At 40.3% G+C, this 23,272-nt stretch overlaps 2 protein-coding genes across 3 annotated transcripts in view; one reads left to right on the plus strand and one right to left on the minus strand.

The window, feature by feature from the left end:
• Window positions 1-4,835, minus strand: part of Uspl1 (ubiquitin specific peptidase like 1) — a 36,436-nt gene extending 31,601 nt beyond the window's left edge. The window contains exons 1-4 of one of the 2 annotated variants that reach the window (XM_074043609.1): window positions 4,654-4,835; window positions 3,737-3,891; window positions 1,980-2,145; window positions 1,308-1,436 (exon numbers count right to left, since the gene is read on the minus strand). In XM_074043609.1, coding sequence (XP_073899710.1) covers window positions 1,308-1,436; window positions 1,980-2,078 — 228 coding nt within the window. In that variant the 5' untranslated portion in view covers window positions 2,079-2,145; window positions 3,737-3,891; window positions 4,654-4,835. The remainder of the gene's footprint in view (window positions 1-1,307; window positions 1,437-1,979; window positions 2,146-3,736; window positions 3,892-4,653) is intronic. The other variant, XM_020175182.2, reaches the window with a different exon arrangement.
• Window positions 4,836-5,374: 539 nt separating this feature from the next.
• Window positions 5,375-23,272, plus strand: part of Hmgb1 (high mobility group box 1) — a 123,200-nt gene continuing 105,302 nt past the window's right edge. The window contains exon 1 of the mRNA XM_074043611.1: window positions 5,375-5,508. The gene's annotated coding sequence lies outside the window, so the exon portion shown is untranslated. The remainder of the gene's footprint in view (window positions 5,509-23,272) is intronic.

A 23,272-nucleotide genomic window follows, 5' to 3' on the forward strand; every position in this document is an offset into this window, starting at 1 on the left:
AAATGCATAATGAAGATATGTTTGTATTTTTAAACATGCCTGGAATGGTTTTTCTTCAAAATATACCCAGCAACATAACTATTACCAACCATGTGATTTAGTCTAGCATTTTCCAAACTGGGCTGATCATTAGGCCTCAAGTTACAAAACTATAGAAGTCTGGGACAACTCTACTGAATCAGTACCTGGAGGTAAGACCCCCAGTTTTTTTTTGGTGGGACTGGGGTTTGAACTCAGGGCTTTGTGCTTGCAAAGCAGGCACTCTACCGCTTGAGCCATACCTTCAGTTCATTTGCTCTGGTAATTTGGGAGATGGGGGGGAGGTCTCTTGAGCTATTTGCTCTGGCTGGCCTTAAACTGAGATCCTCCAGATCTCAGTCTCCCAAGAATTCCAAGTGTGAACCTGGGGAGACAGAAATATTTTAATGGCACACCAGGTGATTCTCATGAACTACTAGTTTATCTGAAGTAAACAGATCTGACATTAGAAGACTACATTATAAACATATCTCTGCAGCTTTACAAAAATTTTCTGTTCCTAAACTCTCTAAATCTGATTTCTTAATTAAAAAATGGGAATACCTATCTTGCAAAGTTCTGAGAATTAAACATGTATAAAAGTTTCAGAAACTGTCAAGTACAATAAAATGTAGAGTATTACAGAATTTAATGCGCTCCCATAAGAGATGTAGCATTGAATAAAAATCACTATAATTAACTCTAAAAGATATTCAGAGCCTTTTAATTTTAATTTTTTTTTTTTTTTTTGAGGCAAGTTCTCCCTGTGTGTAGCCCAGGCTGGCTTCAAACTTATGGCCCTCCTTGCTTTAGTTTTCCAAATGTCAGTATTACAGATAGGCACCACCATGCCCAGCTTACAGCTTTTAAGTATGCACTATTTAGCTCAGAGCGTACACATTGTTTTTGAACTAACCAATTTCCAAAATTTTTTTCCAGGTAAATTGGAGATTATTAACTTTTCCAATGGGTCACAAAGTTTATAAACAAGTAAGACGAGGGAGTAACTACTATATAGTAACAGTTAACCAGTTAACTCCTACAAGGTTAAGAACAGTCACACCCAACTACTCAAGAATCTAGATGGAAAACAACATAAGCAATTTAAAATTGTATACAAATAAATAAATAAATAAATAAAACAGCATACTAGACAGATTTGGAAACCAAGATTACCTATGCTTAAAAAACTACACTCTACAAAAAATACAAAATGAGTAAATATTTTGATGTGGAAGAAAAAAAGCAAAAGGCTAAAGTCAATGTACTATTTAGGATGGGTACTTTACCTGCAGATCCTCACACAGAAAGACAGATTCTTGAAAACTAATTCGGTAAGTCTTTAAGGCTTTTAACTTTCCCTTCTCTTTACAAGCAGGACAATACCCATCTGATGTAACTTTAGCTGAATCATAATTCTAAAAGAGAAATAAAGCAAATTAAAATACAGACATTCCTAAAATATGTCAAATTACAAAAAAAGTTTAATAGAAGAGTAACCAGAAAAAAATTACAACTTTTAAGTAGAAGTGTCCTGGCAAGATTAAACACAGCAAATAAAAGAAATGCATATGACATTTTAACATGCTACTACTTGTTTTAAATATTAAATTTATAAATTAAATTATATTATTTAAATATTTAAATAATAGTTTTAAATATTAAATTTTAAGTGTTTAGCATCAGTTTTATTTGCAAGAAAAAAGAAATATCAACTGCCAGGAAAATGGTATGACCTATATTTTCAAAGAATAGTAAACCACAGATCTATGTTTTATTTCTATTTGCACATATAACAGAGAGGTAAACACATTAAAACAATCTTTCGCCATTGCTGTAAGATTTCCGTGGAAGATACAATTTTTTCAGATGTTAACTGATAAAATTAAAAATGAATTTAAATCTCAAAAATAGGAGGGGGGAAAAAACTTTGCACTGAGGCAAAAAATAAGTTCACTAACTTTTCCCAAGTACCCCACCATGGGGAGTGAAGGTATCCCCTTATCTGTCCCTGGTTCAATCATTGGCAAACCATTTCCAATCTTCAGAGAATCCATCATTCCGAGTCATTGGCTAATTTATGTCACTTGAAACATGTCAATATCACTAAGGATTTTTCAATGAACCCTGGAAAAAAAAAGTTAATAGACAATTAAACAAAAATCCTATTCAATATAAAATGAACTTTGCTATTTTATGAGAGATATATATCAAGTATATTTTGAGAGCATATGTTCCAGGATAAACATAGCCTACAATTGTGATCTTGAAGTTGAAAACACCTAAACTTACGGATTTAGCAAATATATAGGGAGCAGGCAGAGCATGGCAATAGGCTACATTTTCATAACCGACTTTCTTACAGTAAGGCAGCTACTATTGAAAGCAGACTATGTCCACTGGAATTTGAAAACCCAGCTTTTTAAGTCTATACACAATTTGAAACAAATATGCCAGCATTATGATTAACTACCTGACAGAAATAAAAGAGCAAGCCACACATTTCATACATTCCTACTGTTTTCAGCCACTAGTCCTTCATGACTTGAGAATAATACTTTTGTTAAAGTTTCAAACAAAATACTTATATTTGTAAATGTATCAGAACAAAAATATAAGCACTCTCATACTACAAGTTTGTTTTCAGTGTAGTTCGGTGGACTCTACATTCAGTAGAGCCAAAATTATGAGATAAGGCTCAATATAAAGAAAAAGTTATTAAGAGCAGTTTAAATACTATTTAAAATAGCAAAACCAGTCGGGTGCCTGTGGCTCATGCCTGTAATCCCAACTACTCAGGAAGCAGACATCAGAAGGGTCATGGTTCAAAGCCATCCCATCTTGAAAAACAAAACCAACACAAAAAAGGGCTGGTGGAGTGGCTCAAGATATAGGTCCTGAGTTCAAACCCCAGTACCACTAAATACATAACTAAAATAGCAAAACTAAATACAGAAGTCCTTTAATCAGAGGAGAATTACCACTTAGGCAAGATACTGTAATGTAACTTCAAGCATAAGTCTTTCCAAAACGTAAGAAATCATGATTTTAGGACAACCACTTTTGGTTCATGGATTCATTTCATAAACTATTTTGCTGGTGCCTGAAATCCTAGCTATTCAGGAGGCAGTGATCAGGAAAATCATGTTTCAAAGCCAGCCCGCCCAATTAGTTTGTGAAATCCTATCTCAAAAATACTCATCACAAAAAAGGGTTGGCTGGCTCAAGTGGTAAGGGTGCCTTCCTTGCAAGCATGAGGCCCTGAGTTCAAACCTAGTGCCACCAAAAAAACAAAAAAAAGTTTGTTAAACCTGAGAATCAAATGAGACAATGCATATGAAGTGATTAACACAATAAATGACAGCTACTACTACTTGGTGCTAGCTTTGTATTTCACCATATAGAAAATATGCAGTGCACCTTATTCTGTAGCACTCATTCTCAAAGGAGAAACTGATGGGCCAGGTATCTTAAATGTTATTTTGGGTGAAAATTTCTATCAGCCTGAGGGATGGAAGAAAACGTTTCAGGTGGTTCTCTTTCTGCCTCAATTACAGAAGTAAAACCTGAGGAGTCTTCAAATCTACTCTGATCCCTCCAGTCAACATTTCAAATACACAAAATCCTGGGATGGCTATTAAAACTTAATTTGTCTCTAAACAGCTGCCTTCATTATCTTCCCTTCAAAAATAACCTGCTTCGCCTCCCTGCATCTCACCTAAATTTTGGCACCGACAGCCTTCCAAACGCAGACTAGAAAGTGGTTCTGCACTCATTTCTCCCTCTTCCTCACGCAGTAAATGTCACCAAATTCTGGGGACAGTTCTCTGACAATGTTTCTTTCCATCCCATATCACTATCAAAACGATGCTCCTAGAAAACAAGTCTGTCACTGCTCAGCTTAGAATCACCTATTTATTCTAGTCTGATTACAGCAAAGTCCATCCCAAAAGCTCAGTGTGGCTGAAAGGTCATGACCAAATCCACGGCACACTAAGACCAGAACCTCCAGCCTTCTCTTCCTCCACTTCGCCCCAGCATCTTTCTTCTAACAGTCCAGAGCCCCTAATAGGAATTACTAGCCCAGTACGGACCCAGTAAAGATTCAGTGAAAGTATAAAGTTAACCCTGCGAATCGCAAGGGGCATGCAACTAAACTTAACTCAGTCCCGTGCGCACAACAGGAAACCCAGGAAAAGAATGGCCTGAGCTTGCCCCCTCCCCAGACCAAGTGGGCTCAGCACGTGAACTATCAAAGGCGAGGCCACCACAGACATAAAGCCAGGGCACCAGGTCCCTGTGAACGCCCAGCCCTGAGTGGTGCCAAACCCAGCTGTCCGAATCAGAGACGGATAGAACAGTCGAGGTGAGTTCAAAGCCCAAGAGGCGTTCCGCTAACCGTGCCATCTCCACAATCCCCGGGAGACCCAAGCAAACTCTGGTTTCTCTTGTGTTTACCTCTCTGAGCCCAAACGGATCTGTAACTCCAGCTCCATCCCCTAGTCATCAAGACTCCCCACCTGAACCTGGTCCCAGTCCATCCTTTCAGCAAGCCTACTACCCACCTGTCGCCCCAGCCGTCCCTTTTCTTTTCCCTTATTTCCAGGACCGAAAAAACTATTACTTCTCCCTTACCTGCCCGGGACGCTGCTTTTCTTCGTTTCGGATCGGTTCGAACTCCTGTTCCAGCGTGGGCTCCACACCATCTACTCGCAACGTCCAACCCACGTTCGCCTCGGACTACTCCTCCCCCACCGGCGTCTCCGCCAGGAAAGCAACTTCCGGCTTGAGTCCGCAGCAAAACAGTCTCCCTTCCTGCTGCGCTCTGGGATTAAAAGGACGTAGGCGTGGCGGGGAAGACAAAGATCAGAGCACTTCCGGCAGAGCTCCGCAGAGGGCGTGGCTGTCTGCTCCGCCCTGCAGTCGCAGCCGCAGTTTCAACTGCGACGACGAGTAGGGGCGGGGCGGGTGGCTGCCGAGCCCGCCGAGTGTGAGTGGCCGGTTTTGGGGAGGCGATGGATTCTGGAAGCTGCTGGAAAGCACTCAAGTCGAGTGGCGGAGGTGACGCTAGCGGCTAGGGGGCGGGGCGTGATCAAAACTAGTGCGCGGCCCGCTGCGGAGGGATTACGCTGCTTGGAAAAGAGGGCCGCAAGAGTGCGCCGCAAGAGTGCGTGTCTTTGCGCTCGGGCCTGCGCCCGCTGATGCCGGAGGACGGGGACCCTCCCCAACCCCCCATGAGTGGTCCCGGGGGTGGGCGAAAGCGGGAAGGGCTGCCATGGAGGCTCGGCCTCTACCCCTGGGCAGTGCCAAATGTCCGTAGTCCGCTCCTTAATCCTCGGTAAAGCCGAGCTGCCCGCGCGTGTTCACAAAGGGTCACCACACAAGGAGCTGCCCCTCCTTTCTCCCTAGACCCCACCTTGGAGGCCAGGGGCTTTTTCACCAGGATTCTGGGGTGTTCCTCTCCTTTGCTCCCTCCCAGATCTTCTAACGGTAAGGGGCGCAGCGAAAGCCCGAGCAGCCGCCCCGCCTGGCTTAACTTGGCTTTTCGTTGATGAGTTAAAGCTGCTTTCGTAGCGAGGTCATGTGGTTCAGGGGACATCGTGACCGACCACGTCTGCTCTTTCTGAGTCCGTTCTAAATCGTGAGGGCAGCCTAGTCCACAAGTCCTTTGGGTCGCTCGTTTGTAATTTCTGACCGTTTCTGTACAGAGGATGCATTAGTTGGCATTTTGGACTATGGGCTTTTTTTTTTTTTTTAAAGTGGTCTCTAAGTAAATGCCTGTGTTCTGGCATAATGCTGGTCATTTTGATAGGGTGGTATGGAGAAACAAGTCCCTGTAGGAAGAAATTCTTCAACAAAAAGGATTTTAGTTTCTGGGATTTAGGAATGCCAAGAAATCCTACGATTCTTCCCCTCCCCCAGACAAAAATTGGCTGGCTTGTTTTTGTTTACTTTTTTTGTAGTTGTTCTAGGTTGTTAATGTATTTGCATAGTTGTTGTAAGATGTAGCTAGGTTTTTTTAATGAATCGTGATGAAAATTTGAGAAACCAGCGTTTACTCCTGATTCATGCTATTTGCATTTTTAGGATGGAATGCCCTTTTTGTACCATACTTGCAGAATGTTAACTCATAAATTGAACAAAAGAATTGGTTCTGTAGCTAAACTTTTAAAACTGCAAAGCAACATAAAACCAAACTGGGTTATGTTAAAACTGAAATGCCCTTTCAGAAGTTCATTTATAGTCTTTTTGTGCAAATTTGATTTTTTTCATCTAAAAAATGTACTGGTGACAAAATAGAAGTGGGGCTTGATATGTAGAGAAAAAGGAAAAGATTTTGGTGTGTGCATTGTTTGGCTTCAGAGCCTTACCCTTTGTAAAGCTTGGAAAAAAAAAAAAAAAACCTTAAAAGATGAAGGGAAGGATTCTGATGTAGGGGTTAGAAGTTGACTAGAAAACTCCAGCGGGTTAAAGCCCCTGACCTCCATCCCCTTGTCAGCAATGTAGGACAGAAATCGTCTTTACTTATTTCCACTTACAAACTCACATTTAATAAAAAGAAGCTCTGCAATTAATAGCTAATGGACATCTACAATAGGAATACAATGCCATACAATTAGGGTTTCTTCTTTTTCCCCATTTTCTCTTCTCGTGATGTCAGCACTTACACTCTGCTAGGTTGGATTCCTTAACTGAAAAACAAGCCTTTGGCTCCAGCCTACATCTAAAAGCTGCCTGCTGTTAATTGCTCGTTCCACTCTCATCAAAAGGAATTGAAGTAACCATCCTAACTTTCTAGCAGCTCCTTGTGAGAGTAGTCTGTAATCCCTTATCTAAATCCAGCATTCAGAAAGAAAACCCCAAAATTTTAAGGTTGTAGACAAAACTCATTTGCCAACAAAATAAGAACTGAACTAATAAGAAGCTATCCCATATGTTTTATCGCCTATGTTTGCTGAGACTGTATTAATAGGTTGGATTACTGGATGTTGCTCATAGCCATTGGTATGTTTCTCAACCTGGTCCCAGGTTGAGAAAATTGTACACATTCCTTTTATTCCATACCAGTGTATTTAGAATACCTACTTACTACAGAAAGTCCACCTTATTTACTGATTTGTTGCATGCAGTTTTGACCAAGTGCAGTTAAAAAAAATGAAAAAAATTAAAGAAATTTCAAACAAAAATTTTGTTTTCTTTTGGTCGTACTGGAGTTTGAACTCAGGGCCTCACACTTGGTACCTGTACTTGGTACCTGTACATGGTACTTGGTGCTGTACCATGTGAGCCACTCCACCAGCCCTCGAGCACAAGAATTTCAAATTTCTTTGTTCTACGCAGCTTATTAGATAGATTTGGAACAGCTCTTAGTCAGTCCTGTGTTGTCAGTTGCGATTTATCATTGCGTGATCTGTTGAGTGTTTCTCTTCTCTGAATTTTGTGAAAATCTGCCTCTGAAAAAGCAAATGGTTACCCCAAAGCAAGGTAAAAGTGAATGTGCTTAATCGAAGTAGTAAAGTGAAAATTTGAGAGGTGTCAAAAGGCAGCATGTCTTTAGTGGAAGTTGGTCGTTATGGGAAAAACTGATCTAGCATCACAGTACAGTACTGAACTCTGTATCCTGAGCATTTGTGGTTTTCCTTGGAACCATAATCTGTATATTACTCGTCCTCATACTTAAACATGTGGCTGCAGCAGTAGATATGAGAATGGTGAGTGGTTAGGGACTGCTTTAGATGCCTCAATTCTTCCTAGACCCACCTAGAGTTCAGAAAGTAGCAGTGCATTTTTCCAGTGACAAAGTAACATTCTGTAAGTTCTTGTTGAAGGAATCATACAACATGCTGATTAGCAATCAGAGGTCTCCAAATCAAAAAGTTAAACTCATGTAGAGAAACACTCTTTGCTAATTGGAACATAGTTGTCACTGGAAAATAAATTTATCAGTTAGACTGGAAGGAATTTAGGATTATCTGAAAGTGGGTAATAGTATGTTCCCCAGAGTTCATGTTATTATTTAAATTTAGTCAGGAAGTTTAAAACAAATCACTAAAAAAAAAAAATAGAGAAACAAGAGCACTCAGAAAAGAAGTGATGATAGAAGCAATAAATAATGAAAAAGTAAAGGTCTGGAGGAGTGCTGTATAACTTCCTCTGAAGCTGCATTACCACACATGAGCCCTCTTTGGGACCTCATATCCCTGCTGGTAACACAATGCCACCTTTGAGTGGCAGCATAACTTTTGTATCCAGCTGTCCACCCTGTCTGAGGAGCTCTCTATCCTTTACCACACTCTAATTCGTGATTACCACCTGCTGTTGTTTGCCTCATAGCATTGTGTAATGTATGTGTATATGTGTGTGCAATAAATACATATGTATTGATTTTCTGTAAGCTCTTGGGGAAGGACTACATGTTTTACATCAGTTTTCTTGGCCATATATGGTACCTGGTTCATAGTACATACTTGATGAATGATGATCTTGGTGGCTCCCAAATGCCAATTTATGTAACTGACCAAACTTACTTTTTTTGTGGGGGAGGAAAGATGACACAGGGTCTCACTATATAGCCCAGGTTGGCGTCATCCTCCCAACTGAAGGGTCTTTGGGAGATAGGATCTCTCTAGCTATTTGCCAGGTCTTGCGTCAAACTGTGATCCTCCTGATCTCTGCCTCCTGAGTAGCTAGGATTACAGGTGTGAACCTCCAGCGCCCGGCCTCAAACCTACTTTTAAAATGGAATTTTTCCAACAGCATATTTCTCCCACGTTCTCATATTTGTTAGTTCTGTATACACATAATTGATATGCTTATCTTTTTATTGAGAAAAATACTAACTTGTCAACAAGCTCTTATTGAATATTCAAGGCACTAGGCTAAATGCAGGGTGAATAGAAAGGTAAGTGATGCACAAAGTAGAAAAATTTGGAAAGGGGAATGGGGGTGAATATGATGGGTTTTGTATCCATATATGAAAATAGAAGAATGAGGTCTGTTGAAATTGTTCTAAGAAAGGGGAATATGGGGGAAGAGGGAGAATGATGGAAATGGTAAATTCAACTACAATATCCTGTAAACACATATGTAAATATCACAGTGTATCCCCCTGTACAACTATTATGTGTTAATAAAATTTTTAAAGGAAACAAAAAGAAGTAGAAAATTTTCAAAACTAGTACCTTTCATATGAAGCAGAATAAAATAAGTGCTAGTGTTGTACAAGCAATGTCAGACAGGAATAATGGGGGGAAATCATTCATTTTAACTATAAGAAGGGCCTCATGAAGTTGAATTTTTACTTTGGTCTTGAAGATAGAAAAGTAGAACTGAGGTCCCCATAAATGGAGAAGAGAGAAATGAATGTTGAGCTTCACTTTTTAAAAAGTTCTTGAAAGAATAGTATTAACAGTAAAAGACTCTAATAAAGCATTGTCATAAAGATTCTTTAAAAATGTCAATTATAAATAGAATTTCTCTGGCCTTAAACTTACACTTCAAAAATTGAGGCTTACCATAAAGTCAATTTGATGGTTTTGACTAGGTTAGTAGTGCCCAACTAGTAGCAAAGTGATGGTTCAGTTTAATGATTAGATTTTAACTCGGTTTGCAGTTTGGGGGATACTAATGTTTAGTAAACTGTCAATTAAGACAAAGTCATGAAATAGTAAAAATAGTCTGTCTTTCTGTTTCTTCCTCTCTCTCTTTCCTGTAATCCTAGTTGCTTGAGAGGCGGAGATCGGGAAGATCGATATTTGAGGCATAAAAGAAAAATTGTGACCCTATTTAAAAAACACCCAATACAAAAAAGGGCTAGCAAAGTGGCTCATGTGGTAGAGTACCTTCCTAGCAAGTATAAGGCCCTGAGTTCAAACCCCAGAACTGCCAAAAAGAGAGAGAGAGAGAGAGAGAGACGACGACGAGGTAATCTGGAAAATGTGTCTGGCAGTTAACAGCCATGACAGCACAAGTCATTTGCCCTCATCCTTCACCTCATCAGAACTCTGCATGTCCTAAAAAGCTTGGTTTAGTTCTATAGTAACTTTTCCATTGCTGGTTCCTAGCAGCCTGCCTCCCACACTTGTTGCACTTGCCATGCAGACCATGGGTTCTTAAGACAGGTGTACATCAGGATTCTCTGGAGCTCTTGGAAGGTCATTAAGACTGCAGTTATGTACATCCCATTCACGAGCCCATGAGGTCAGCATGCACCCCAACATCTATATTTTGTTCTCCATGCTTTCTTTTTTTTGATGGGACTAGGGATTGAATCCAGGACTTCATGCTTACAAAGCAGGCACTCTATAACTATTTATCTGGGCTGGCCTCACACCACAGTCCTCCCGCTCTCAGCCTCCCAGGTAGCTGGTATTACAGGCGTGAGCTACTGGTGCTTGGCTCTCCATGTTTTCTAATGCTCACTGACCATCAGTTTCTCACTTGGTTTTACCCGGCGGGGGGTGGGGGAGGTTGTTTGGTTTTTTTTTTTTTTTTTTTTTGAGACAGGGTTTTGCTATCTACCCCAGACTGGCCTGGAATTCACTATGTAGCCTAGGCTGATCTCAAACTTACGATCCTTTTCAGCCTTTCAAGTGCTGGGATTATAGACAGGCCTGACCACTGCATCCAGCCTCTCACCTATTTGTTAATAATCATATGTTCCTGTTACATAACTATCATATAACCCCTTCAGGTGTTTTGGTTTATAACCCAAATATACTAAATTCCATGGCAGCACAAAATATCTACTTTAGAGGTTGATAAGTTATGCCTGCCTTTTTACCTCTGCATAAATTTAGATCTAGCTAATTCAGATAGATGAAGATTGAAGTGTTACATTTACCAAAAAAGTTGTTTGGAAAACCTGGTTGAGACTATTCACAATGGCCAAGCTGTGGAATCAACCTAGGTACCCAACAACCAATAAATGGATAAGGAAAATGTAGAATATATACTGTGGAGTATTGTTCAGTTGTAAAGAAGAATGAAATTTTGTCATTTGCAAGAAATTGGAGATCATCCTGTTGAGCAAGATATGCCAAGCTCAAAAATCCAATATTGCATGTTTTTACTCCTATAGAACCTAGAGCTAAAATGATGATAATGGGACATGAGTGTAAAAGGGGAATGTGGGGGAGTTCAGCAGCAGGCAGGGGGCGGGAAGGAAGGAGATGATATTAGGGGGTAAAGAGGATTGGATTACATTTTATATATATATACTCACACATGCGTGTATGTATATGTATACATATGTGTATATATGTATATATACTTACATGTATATATATATATGTGTGTGTGTGTGTATATATATATGTATATATAAAGATAGCATAATAAAACCCATGAAACACTTTGGAAAGGTAGGGAGGAAGGGGGGTTTAGGGAATATAATAGAGGGGGTGAACTTGTTCAAAGTATACTGTGCTTCTATGAATTACCACAGTGAAAACCCCCTTATAGTATTCATGAATGCTAATAAAGAAAACATGGCTGTGGTTTGCAGCAACAGAGTTTTCTAGTACTGTACTCCAGGAATAGGCAGATTTAAACCTCAAGAGGGTTTTTCTACCTAAGAGTAGAGTTTGTCTGCCTACATTTACTGTAACACAGAGCAGGTCAGAACAAATGGCTATCTTCAGTCAGACAGACCAAGGAGAAAAGAGGAAAGGGCTGAGTCTCAGAATTTCTTCTCCCAGAGTTGCTATCAGAGCAGTTACCTGCTCCAGCAGCGGGAAGGAGTTGCTGAAGGAGCAGAGGCCAGCAGTGACTGTTACACTGAGGAAGCTTCATGTGCAGCATTGAAGGGCTCCTATGTTCAGCAGTCCTCAATAGACACTTAATAGAGCTCTAAATACATTTTTATCTGAATTGATGTGTAGTGGTTGTACACATTTATGTGGTGCAGTATCACATTCCAATATGTGTATACCATGTTTAATGATCAGGCTAATTAACATACCTGTCACCTCAAACATGCCATTTGTGTTGGGAACTTAAATTTTTCTTTCTCTACAATTTTGAAGTATTCACGGGTGGTCAACCACAGTTACCCTACTATGTTAGAACATTAGAAGATATTCCTCCTATCCAACTGTACTTTCTTTTCATTTCTCCTTCTCCCACACCCTTCCTACTAAGGGTTTTTTTTTTTTTTTGCAGTACTGGGACTTGAACTCAGGGCCTCACCTTGAGCTAGTCCACCAGCCCTGTTTTTGTGAAGGGTTTTTTGAGATAGGGTCTCGTGAACTATTTGCCCGAGTTGGCTTCAAAGGGTGATCCTCCTGAGTAGCTAGGATTATAGGCATGAGCCACCAGCACCTAGCTAGGGATGTTTTTTTAAGACCTTGCATCAGTATACTATGATTTTTAATCCCAAAAAAGTTACGGTTACAGCTTAAGATAAGTATATATTATTGTATGTAATATACAATTACATATAAATATATAATTGTTTACCTTTTGCTATATAGCACATTACCCCCAGACAGCTTGAAACAATAAACATTTATTATTTTACGTGGGTCTTTCCAGTTCAGGGTCTCTCATGTGGTTTCAGTCATCTGAAGGCTACTTGAGAATCCTCACTACAGGGCAATTGACTTTTCCCCTCAAAGAGCAAGTGATGAGAGAGACAGACAGAAACTACACTGTCTTTTATAACCTGGCTTCAGAAGTGTTATGCTAACACTGTGCTGTATTCTTTGAGTTGCACAAACTCACCCTAAGACAGTGTGGGAGGGACCTACTGTGAGTAGCAAGACTCAGGATTCATCCACAGTTACATTACATGTTTTATACCTCACAGACCAAGTAATTCAATAATGCTTAATATGCCATTAAAATTATAAAAATATTAATGGTAGTTTCATGAAATAATTGTTTTTTTTAATATTCTACATTTAATTGCCTAGCTGGAGGATAGGTTGAGAGAGAATGTATGCATTCTCATTTTCTACTGTCCCCTCCTTCCTGTCTAGCTAAGTCAGTAGCATACATTCTGTGATCCTGGACTACTCTTGGTTTGCATGTTCTTCCAGATAGCTTGTGAAGGTTCAAATGACCTATAGGCAGACTTCTTATAAGGTGGTAATAATAGCTACAATTTTGATTTTAGTATGCATTAGTAATTCTGGTCTCCTAGGAGGTGCCTTAAAAAGCCTGGCTCCCATGTTCTGATGTATTCGGTGAAGGTGTGCATTAGCAATTTGATTAAAATGCCAAAGTATTGAAAATGTTCAAGGGGGTGAAACAAAATAGTTAAAAATATAATTTACTTTCACATAATGTGCTCAATAATTTTAGGTTTTGCAAGATAACAAACAAAATATTGCAGTGTAAGTTATAGGGAATTTGAAATGTTCATTGAATTAAAAAATAATTCCTTTTCCCACCATTTGTATAGTTTTTCAACCCAATGGAAGTATAATTTTTTTGAGACAGGGTCTGGCTATGTAGCCCAGCTTCAAATTCGTGATCCTCTGGCATCAGCATCCTAAGTGCTGGATGATAGGCTGTACCACCACACCTGGCAGAAAATATAGTAACTTGAAGAATATGGCAGAAAGTGTTTTGTTTTGCTTTGGTGGTACTGATGGTTAAACTCAGAGTCTTGTGCTCGCCAGGCACTTGAGTCACACCTTCACACCCAGAAAGTGTTTTTAAGATAAACTTTAGATAACACCTAAATGTTCTTTGAAATTCTGACCATATGCATTGTTGGATCAGCTCACATTTTAAATTGCTTAAGGAACTTACACTTGAAGCCTGGCATGGTGGTTCACACCAGCACTTGGGATGCTGAGTTTGGAGATTAGACTGGGCTGTGTAGTGAGACCTGGTCTCAAAAAATAAAAAATAGGAGTGGCAGAGTGACTCAAGTGGTAGAGTGCCTGCCTAACAAGCATGAGACCCTGAGTTCAACCCCTAGTATCCTCAAAATAAATAAAAAGCAAAAAATAAAAAAGAATTTGTACATAAATGACCAGTAATAGAAACCCAGGTATTATCCCATCAGCTTTCACAACTGGGTGTGTGCCAATCACTACAGGGAAGAGGATAGAGCACTCCAGCACCCGCTCCACTAACTCCTTTGGATGTTGCACTTTCTAGTCACGCACGCAGATTTGACAGCGCTTTCAACCTCAAGTATTAGGAGGCACTGTTTTGCTAATCAGGAAAGGAATTGCAGGAGATTCATTTTGCTTCTAAATGTAATTTGTCATGACTAGTCAATAAAATGATGTTTGGTTTGGATATGATTAGCTAGCTTTCAGATGAGATCTCTTATGAATTCTTAAGTTGGTAGTGCATTTGTTCCCAATATGGAGTGAATAAAGCACAGTTTTATCCATGTAACCACCACCTATTAGCAGAGTTAATAAATAGGTTTTTTTAAACCTTGAAATAAACTGAGGATTTCCTTAAAATGAAAGAGCGAAGCAATATAGGAAAGTTGGGAAATTACGATTTTAGAGTATTGTGCCAGAAGTAGTAAATACATTCACTATCCTCAGAAACTCCCCTTCCAAAGTAGAAGAACAAGATAAACAGCGTGACAGAGAATGAGTCAGTCAAATCTATTCTGTAAAGAAAGTCTTTAACAAGTCATGGTAAGAGAAAACAAAGAGCCCACCCACTATGGTGGTGCATACCTATAATCCCAGTGCTCCAGGCTGAGATAAAAACATCTCAAGTTCAAGGCCAACCTGGTCACATGGCAAGTTCAAGGTCAGCTGTCCACAGTAATACAGTGAGATCATGTCTTCGAAAAACAGACCAAAGAAACTTTGGATCCTGGTTTGCAAAGCACATGTTGGGGAAATTGAATATGCCCAACTATAAAATTCAATGAAGAATATACTTAAAATTTTTCCTAGCAGTGATTTATATCAGTGATTATTCTGATGTAGGAGAATGAACTTATTTTAGGGTATGGATCAAAAATCTTTAGAGGCAAAACTATCTTCTAATAGTTATATTAGAAGTGCACATAGTAAAAAGAAATATGCTACAGTGTTACATCTGTAAGGTTAGTTGTCAGACTATTCTTTAAACTCTTCTGTATGTTTGAATATGTGAAATAAGTTGAGGGGGAAAAAAGGAATCCTCTTTCTTCACTCAGCTTTACAGGAAAAGGCCTCGGGAGAATATACCATTGTCCATTGTTACTGTTTCTACCTTCCTCTACTCTTGGCTATCTTGAATCCACACCTGTTAGGCTGTTATTCTTACCCGCCCACCGAAACACTCATTTCCAGATGGGCATCTGCCTCCAGGTGCCAGACCTGGGGGTCATTTCTTAGTCTTCATTTTCCTTGACCTGAGAGTTGCATTTGGCACAGTTAATCATTGTGTTGTACTTTCAGTTCTCCTTCTCCTTTCTGCCTTTTGCTGGTCCCTCCTCAGTTTCCATGTACTCCCTAAATAATCTTGTCCTGTCCTATAACTAAATACTGTATACTTGAGGTGCTAAGATTCCCAAGTTAATGTCTTCAGGCTTAGCCCTTCTCCTGACTTTCAGGCTCCTATTTCCATCTGCCTACCTGATAAACTCGATGTCAAGTAGACAAATTCAGTGTGTCCGAGGAATGTAAAACTGGTCCTGTTTGGGGGTAGATACTAATGGGAAGAGTGAACAGAGAGGGCAGATAAGAGCAATGTACTTTATGTATTTGTATGGAAATAGAACAATTAAACCTGTTGAAATTGTTTTAAGTAGGGGAAGGGGATGAGGGAGAATGATGGAGCTGCATCTAACAAGGTACATTGTAAACATATGTGGAAATATCACAGTGAAACCCCCCCTGTACAACCAAAATATGCTAATAAAAATGTTTTAAAAAATTCAGTGTGTCCAAAGTGGGATGTTTCAGTACCATCAGTCTCTTCTTACCCCCAAACAAGTGAAGCACCTGCTCCCTGCCTGCTATTCCAATCTTACTCCTTGGTTTTGTTGTTGTTGTTATTGTTGTTTGTTTTTTTGAACTCCTTGCCTCACACTTGTTAGGCAGGCATTCTATCTCTTGACCACTCCGCCAGCCCTCTTCATCTTAATATGATGAACTTCATTCTGCTAATTAATTGTACAGACAAGAAACTGGTCAGCTTTGACATTAGCTCAGCAGTGTGTATATGTGCATATGTATCTTCCATGTTTATATTCAGAAGCTGACCACTTCTGCAGCTGTCACTGTCTTTTTCCCCCAGTACTGGGGATCAAACCCTGGGCCTCTCGCATACTAGGCAGACATGCTACCACAAGCCTACACTCCAGCCCACCATTGCTAAGTTATTCCAAGCTATGTCCAACACAAATTACAACAATTTCTTTACCTTGGCTCTGTTGACAGTTTGGGCCAGTCATGTTGAGAGGAGAGGTCATCTGTTCCAGTGTGCATTGTGCTGATTAGTAGTGTCCTACACCTAACCACTTCGTGCAACCCATCCCACAGTTATGACAGCCAAAAATGGCAGCAAATATTGCCGAATGTTCTCGGGAGGGATGGGGGGCAAAACTGATTGCCCCAAATACCACTGAATTTTAGTGATACCTTTCCTGGTGCCTCCCTTCTAGCACCTTCTAGCTTTCCATCTAACAACCAGTGTGTCATGTAAAAGGTAAATCAAGTCCTGTCATTCCTTTGCTCAAAACCTTCCTGTGTTTGGCTATGGGTATGACTCAGTGGTAGAGTGTGAAGCCCTGGCTTCAGTCCCCAGTACCACACATATGCATGTGCACACAAACCCCAACTTCCTGTGGCCATCTCATTAGGGGCAATCTGAAAGTGCCCACAGATACTTTCCTACCAACACACACACAATTGGAGAGAGCAAATTGGAAAGTTTGCCCTCCCAACAAGTGGATGCAGCCTCTTCCCCTGCTTTATTTTCACCCTGTGTCATCTGTCACTACTTTACATGTAAGGTTTGATGAGTGAACGGCAGGGTGAAAAGTATATGATGCATGTGTAACAAATTTACTAAAAGAGTACCTAGGCCAGAATATCAAGAAAGGCTTAGAGGGACTGGGAGTGTAGCTCAGTTGTAAAATGCGTGCTGAGCATTCATGAGGCCCTGGATTCGATCCCCCAGCACTGGAAAAACAAAACAGTCCTTTTGCTGGATACCTGTGACTCACACCTGTAATCCTAGCTACTCAGGAGGCAGAGATCAGGGGGATCATGGTTCAAAGCCAACCTAGACAAATAGTTCATGAGATCCTATCTACAAAATACCCAACACAGAAAAGGGCTGGTGAAGTGGCTTAAGTGGAAGAGCACCTGCCTAGCAAGCAAGTGTGAGGCCCTGAGTTCAAACCCCAGTGCCACCAAGAAAAAAAAGATAAATAGGTGGTCTTCTTCAGGGATTATTGAGATGTTGGTTACATCAGACAAATGAAGCCAGCTGGCCTTGGTTAACCATATATGTCCTAAGGTTATTTGCATTTTTCTGCTTAGAAAACTTAGCTTTTGCTGGGTACAGTGGCTCATGCCTGTGATCCCCACTACTCAGAAGGCAGAGATTGAGAGGATCATGGTTTGAGACCATCCTAGGCAAAAAGTTAGTGAAACCTCCACCTCAATCAGTAAGCTGAGTGTGGTGGTGCATTCCTGTCATTCCAGCTACACAGGAGGTATAGGTGGGAGGATTGTGATCTGAGGCCAGCCCTGGACAGAAATGGAAGACCCTGGCTGATAAGTAAAAAGGACTGGGGGCATAGCTCAAGTTGTAGAGCACCCGCCTAGCAAACACAAGGCCCTGAGTTCAAACTCCAGTACCGCCAAAAAAAAAAGTGATTTTCAAACTTTGGAAATCTTTAAAGGGGAAAAAAAAAAAGTTGTAGGAAATAGGAAGTGTTTTCTCTCATTCTTGTACTTTTAATTTGGGATTGTATATGAATTTTTTTTTTTTTAGCTTGCTAGATGACTGTAATAGTCATCTATCGTGCAATGGACTACCTCAGACCTTTGTGATTGAAAAATGGTTATTTGTCATGGTCATGTAAGTGACCATGAAAAGTTGTTCTGCTGGTCTCACCTTGGCCTACCATGCAGCTGTAATCAGTTGGCATCTGGCCTGGGACCAAAGAGTCTAAGGTGGCCAAGGTACAGGGTATCAGCAGGCTCCTTTTCCTTCTCTCTCTTTCTCCCTCTCTCTCTCTCTCTCTCTGTCTCTCTCTCTCTCTCTCTCCCTATCCTGTAGCATTGTTTCTTCATTCGTAGTCTCCCCAGTGGCAGCAGCAATGTTCCAAGAGGGAAAAAGTAAAAGCTACAAGGTCAGTTAAGGCCTAGTCTCAGAAGCACACAACATCAATGCTATGTTCTACCATACTATTTTCATTGCAAATTAAGTCATTTAAACCTCACAACAGAGCCATAAAAAAGCAGGTCCCTAGCCGGGGACTGGTGACTCAAGCCTGTAATCCTAGCTACTCTGGAGGCAGAGATCAGGAGGATCTCAGTTTGAAGCCAGCCCCGACAAATAGTTCATGAGCCCCTATCTCAAAAATACCCATCACAAAAAAGGGATGGTGGAGTGGCTCAAGGTGTAGGCCCTGAGTTCAAGCCCCAGTACCACAAAAATTTTTTTTTAAAAATTTAAAAAGGATAAATAAAAATAAAAACACAAGCTCCAAACTGAGAGAACTATCAGCAAAACATATCTGACATAAAAATAGCAACAAAGAAATAAGAAAACTTATACAGCCAGGTGCTGGTGGCTCATGCCTGTGATCCTAGCTACTCAGGAAGCAGAGATCAGGAGGATCGCGTTTCCAAGCCAGCCTGGGCAAATAGTTCAAAAGACCCTATCTCAAAAAACCTGTTGATTTCAGCACCTTCTTCAGGTTTCTTTATGAAATGAGAAGGTGTTTTTATACATGCTATTTGTCTTACTAGCTAAATAAAACCCGAATGACCTGGGCTAGAATTATTAAAGTGGTTAACATTCCAAAAGCGAGCAATAGTTAAGAAAGTTCTATTCTGATAGAATTAGTTATTTTAAAACTGTGATCTGAGCTATGCTACCTTAAAATGTTAGTGGCTGACATCACTTAATACATTACTCTCCCAGCTCAAGCAGTAGAGTGCCTGCCTCCCAGAAATATTATTTAAATTTCAGAGGAAATAAGATACCAGTGGGGGAATAGGACAGAAGAGTTTTGGGTCTGTGGCAAGCCAGTGAGGAAACTGATTAGGAAAGGGATCTTAGAGTAGTACTCCTCGTGGTTGAGTAACTCACCCTACTTTATATACAATTTATAGATTTGCATTTCTACAGACAAAAATTGGGAGAGAGAGAGAGAGAAAGAGAGGGAGGGAGGAGTCTTTTAATACATCCAGATCACATGGTATATTATTTCATTTGATTATGTGACATTTATATTAACATGAATGCAGTTACAGTGCTATAAATACAAACTATAGTTCTTTTTTTTACGAGTTTGAACTCAGGGTCTCTGCCTTCTGAGTAGCTAGGATTACGGGCTTGAGCCATCACACTTGGCACCAAACTACAAATAAAGGTATGGGCCTGTTAGGAACCAAATTGTCTCCCTCCAAACAAAAGCCTTCATTCTCAGTACCCAGAATGTGGCTAGATTTGCACGTAGGGTCTTAAAGAGATGATTAAGGTAAAATGAGGTGTTTAAGGTGAGCTGTAATCCAATATAACTAGCATCCTTTTAAGAAGAAGAAATGTGGGTGCAGAGTGAGACGCCAGAAACTGGCAGAGGCAACCATATGCAAGCCCAGGAGAGAGGTCTTAACGAAACCAAACCAGCTGACACATTAATCTTATACTTCCAGCCTCCACAACTGTGAGAAAATATGTTTCTGTTTCTTCAGCCACCCAATCTGTGGTATTTTGTTATGGCAGCCCTAGAAAACTAAAGATGGGCACACATTCCACCCTTACACATGGTGTTTCACGCTTGTTTTCTTCCAGACCAACTTTCTATTATAAGAAAGGAAATTGGGACTGGATTATAGTGCCTGTTCTCATGAAGTAATCAAATTGAGTTACAGCCTGTCATTTGAAATAGGCCATATTAGAGGAGTTTTAACCTTTATTTTGTCACTAAGGCCATACCCATATCTTTCCATTTCAGTGTCTTCCTCATTCTATCCTGCACCACCCTGTCTGTTCCAATAAACAGGTGACTCTCGGTGGCTCTTTTATCTTGTCCTGTGTCTTTATCAAGCATTAGTTATTTTTCTTAAGGCACAGGAAAATCTGTTGTTTTTTTGGCTTCATAAAAAATGAGTAGGGGACAGGGATGTAGCTCAGTGGTAGAGCACTTGCCTGGCATACATGAAGCTCCAGGTGTGATCCCCAGACTGCACTGTAATAATAATAAAGAAAAATATGAAAGGCCACTTGAGAGAAAGAGAAAAGGCTTAGACATTTTTGTGGCTGTTATTCACTATGCATAAAACATCTCCTTTAGTGAGAAAACAGCTGTGCACCCAATTTAGAAAAAGAAAAGGAGAAGGAACAGTGCTAGCCTATGGCATCACCTTAGAACTTTTGTAGGTGCTGTAGGGGCTACATTGTCAGGTCTGCCATACCTAGTTGTCATGAAAAAGCATTGTGATTATGTCAGTCTCATGTGAGATGTCTCTGGGGTACGTGTCTATTAGAATGGGCCTAGAAACAGCATGAGGTCCTAGTGCTTCTGGGAGTATGCCATTGATTAAGTGATTTGCATGTGTATGTCTCGTTGTCAATGGAGAGGGAAGGAACTGAAAAGTTGCTAACTTCCAGATTGTTAGATGATAGTTTTGAGAAAGGAACAGCCACTCTGAGGACCTTGTTCGGTGTGCCCAGGCTGGTGTGCAGTATGTTCCACCTAGCAGTGAAAGAATTTGAAATTGTCTCCTTAGACTTGGAATGCTGAAAGGGAAAGAGGCACAGGGTCCAGGCTGTGGGTTAAATGTGGACTGAGGCCTGTTTTCATATGTCCCTTGGGCTTTTACATTTTAAAGAATTACAAGAAGAACATGTGACAGAAACTTTACATGGTCCACAAAACCTAAAATATTTACTGTCTTGACCCTGTACAGAAAAAGTTTGATGTTCCTTGCATATAGTTATAAAGGATCTGTTTGTATTTTCAATTGAAAGACTAGTGGTGTTCTATAAACAGTTGACTGAGAAATCTTCCTGGCCCAGGCATGGTGGCATATTTCTGTAATCCCAGCACTTAGGAGGATGAGGCAGGAAGGTCACAAGGTCAGTCAGAACGGCATAGCAAACCCTGTTTCAAAAGTTTAAAAAATCTTCTCAAACATTTGTAGTATTTCATAAAATTATTCAGTTTTAGACCTTAAAAAACCTCAAGAGAACATCTGTTCTATATTAGTTTGCTAGAGCTGCTGTATCAAAGTATTATAAACTGAGTAGCTTGAGCAACAGAAGTTTATTGTCTCACAGTTCTAGATGATAGAAGTCCAAAATAATGGGTGAAAATGGTTGGTTCCGCCTAAGAACTCTAAGGAACACTCTCTTCCATGCCTTTTTTTTTTTTTTTTCCTCTTTTTTTGTCGGCCCTAGGGTTTGAACTCAGGACCTCAGGCTTAATAGGCAGGCACTCTACCAGTTGAGCCACTCCACCACCCCTTCTTTTTTGTGATGGGTTTTTTCTGGAACTGTTTGCTCAGGGCTGGCTTCAAACCTCTATTCTCCTGATCTCTGCCTCCTGAGTATCTAGGATTACAGGTGTGAGCCACTGGAGCTGGCTTTCTTGGCTCTTTCTAAGTGCTCTGCTTTGTCAGTAATCTTTGATGATCTGTGGCTTACAGCAGCATCACCCCAACTTTGCCTTCATATTCCCATGGTATTCTCCCTGTATGTGTGCCTGTATTCAAGTTTTCCTCTTTTATAGAGCTAGTACCGGTAAGGGATGCCCATTAGGTTACCCTAATAACCTTGTCTTTATTATCTGCTAAGACCCTGTTTCCAAATATAGTTACATTACAAGTGTTGGGGGTTAGGACTTCAATATCTTGTATTGGAGACACAATTTTACCCATAACATCTTCTAAGCCTTTGTTTTAACACATAGGCCAAGAAGGCATAAAGAAGTCATTAAGATCTTTCTCCTGGGTAGGAGCAGAACTGATATTAAAATGTAGATCCACTGACTGGTCCAGTGTTCAGTCCTCTCACACTTTACACCATAATACACAATTGACCATAGTATATTGAGGTTCGAATCAAGTGTATACTTGCTTATATTAGTCCAGTCATCTTTCATGTACCTTCATTAAGCATGGAATAATAAGTTATGAGTGAATCACAATTAATCCAACATTTCAATTGTGGAACTGATCGCATTGTGCACTAATGGTAGATTAAAACCATCTTTGTATATTCACTTCAGAAAGGATCACATATGCCAGGCACTGGGAGCTCACACCTGTAATCCTAGCTACTCAGGAGGCAGATATCTGAGGAGCATGATTTGAAGCCAGTCCAGGCAAACAGTTGGAAAGACCCTATCTTGAGAAAACCCATCACATAAAAGGACTGGTGGAGTGGCTCAAGGTGAAGGCCCTGAGTTCAAGCCCCAGGACCACAAAAAAAATAAAAAATCATATACGAGATCTGCTGTTTGATAGAGAGTGTTTGTGATAATTAATCTTGATTGTTGACTTGATTAAGAGAAGCCTAGGAGACTGATAAAGCCACTGCTCTGGGTGTGGCTATGAGGGGTTTTCAGAGAGGATTCTCTCTCTCTCTCTCTCTCTCTCTCTCTCTCTCTCTCTCTCTCTCTCTCTCTCTCTCATCCTGGCTGCCAGGACATGAGCTGCCCTGGTTCACCATGCATTTTCCCTGTCATCATAACAGGGAATCTTTGAGCTAAAATAAATTAATCTTTCCTTCCTTAACTTGTTTTTTAGGTACTTTGCAACAGAAATGGAAAGTCTGACTAATTCAGCATCTAAGTATGCATGTACAGTATTGTATAGACTAAATAGTGGTTGCTGGAAAGATTCCTCCATTGGCCTGGATGTGTACCTTGCTTTTTTCAACAATATTTACGGGCAGTAACTCATCCTGAGGTGATAGTCAAACTCTGATACAGGTTCTAGACTTGGGATTTACTCATTTTGTCCTTTGACAAAATCACTTTCTTAAGCCAGGATTCTCATTTCTTTAAAGGAAGGGGTGAGATTTTTAAAAATCCCTGTAACTCTATGATCCTGTGGATTCTGATTCTGTGGCTGTGAGGAGACTCTCTTGCATTTGG

The sequence above is a fragment of the Castor canadensis genome, chromosome 10 (assembly GCF_047511655.1).
Source record: "Castor canadensis chromosome 10, mCasCan1.hap1v2, whole genome shotgun sequence".
NCBI classification, from domain to species: Eukaryota; Metazoa; Chordata; class Mammalia; order Rodentia; family Castoridae; genus Castor; species Castor canadensis.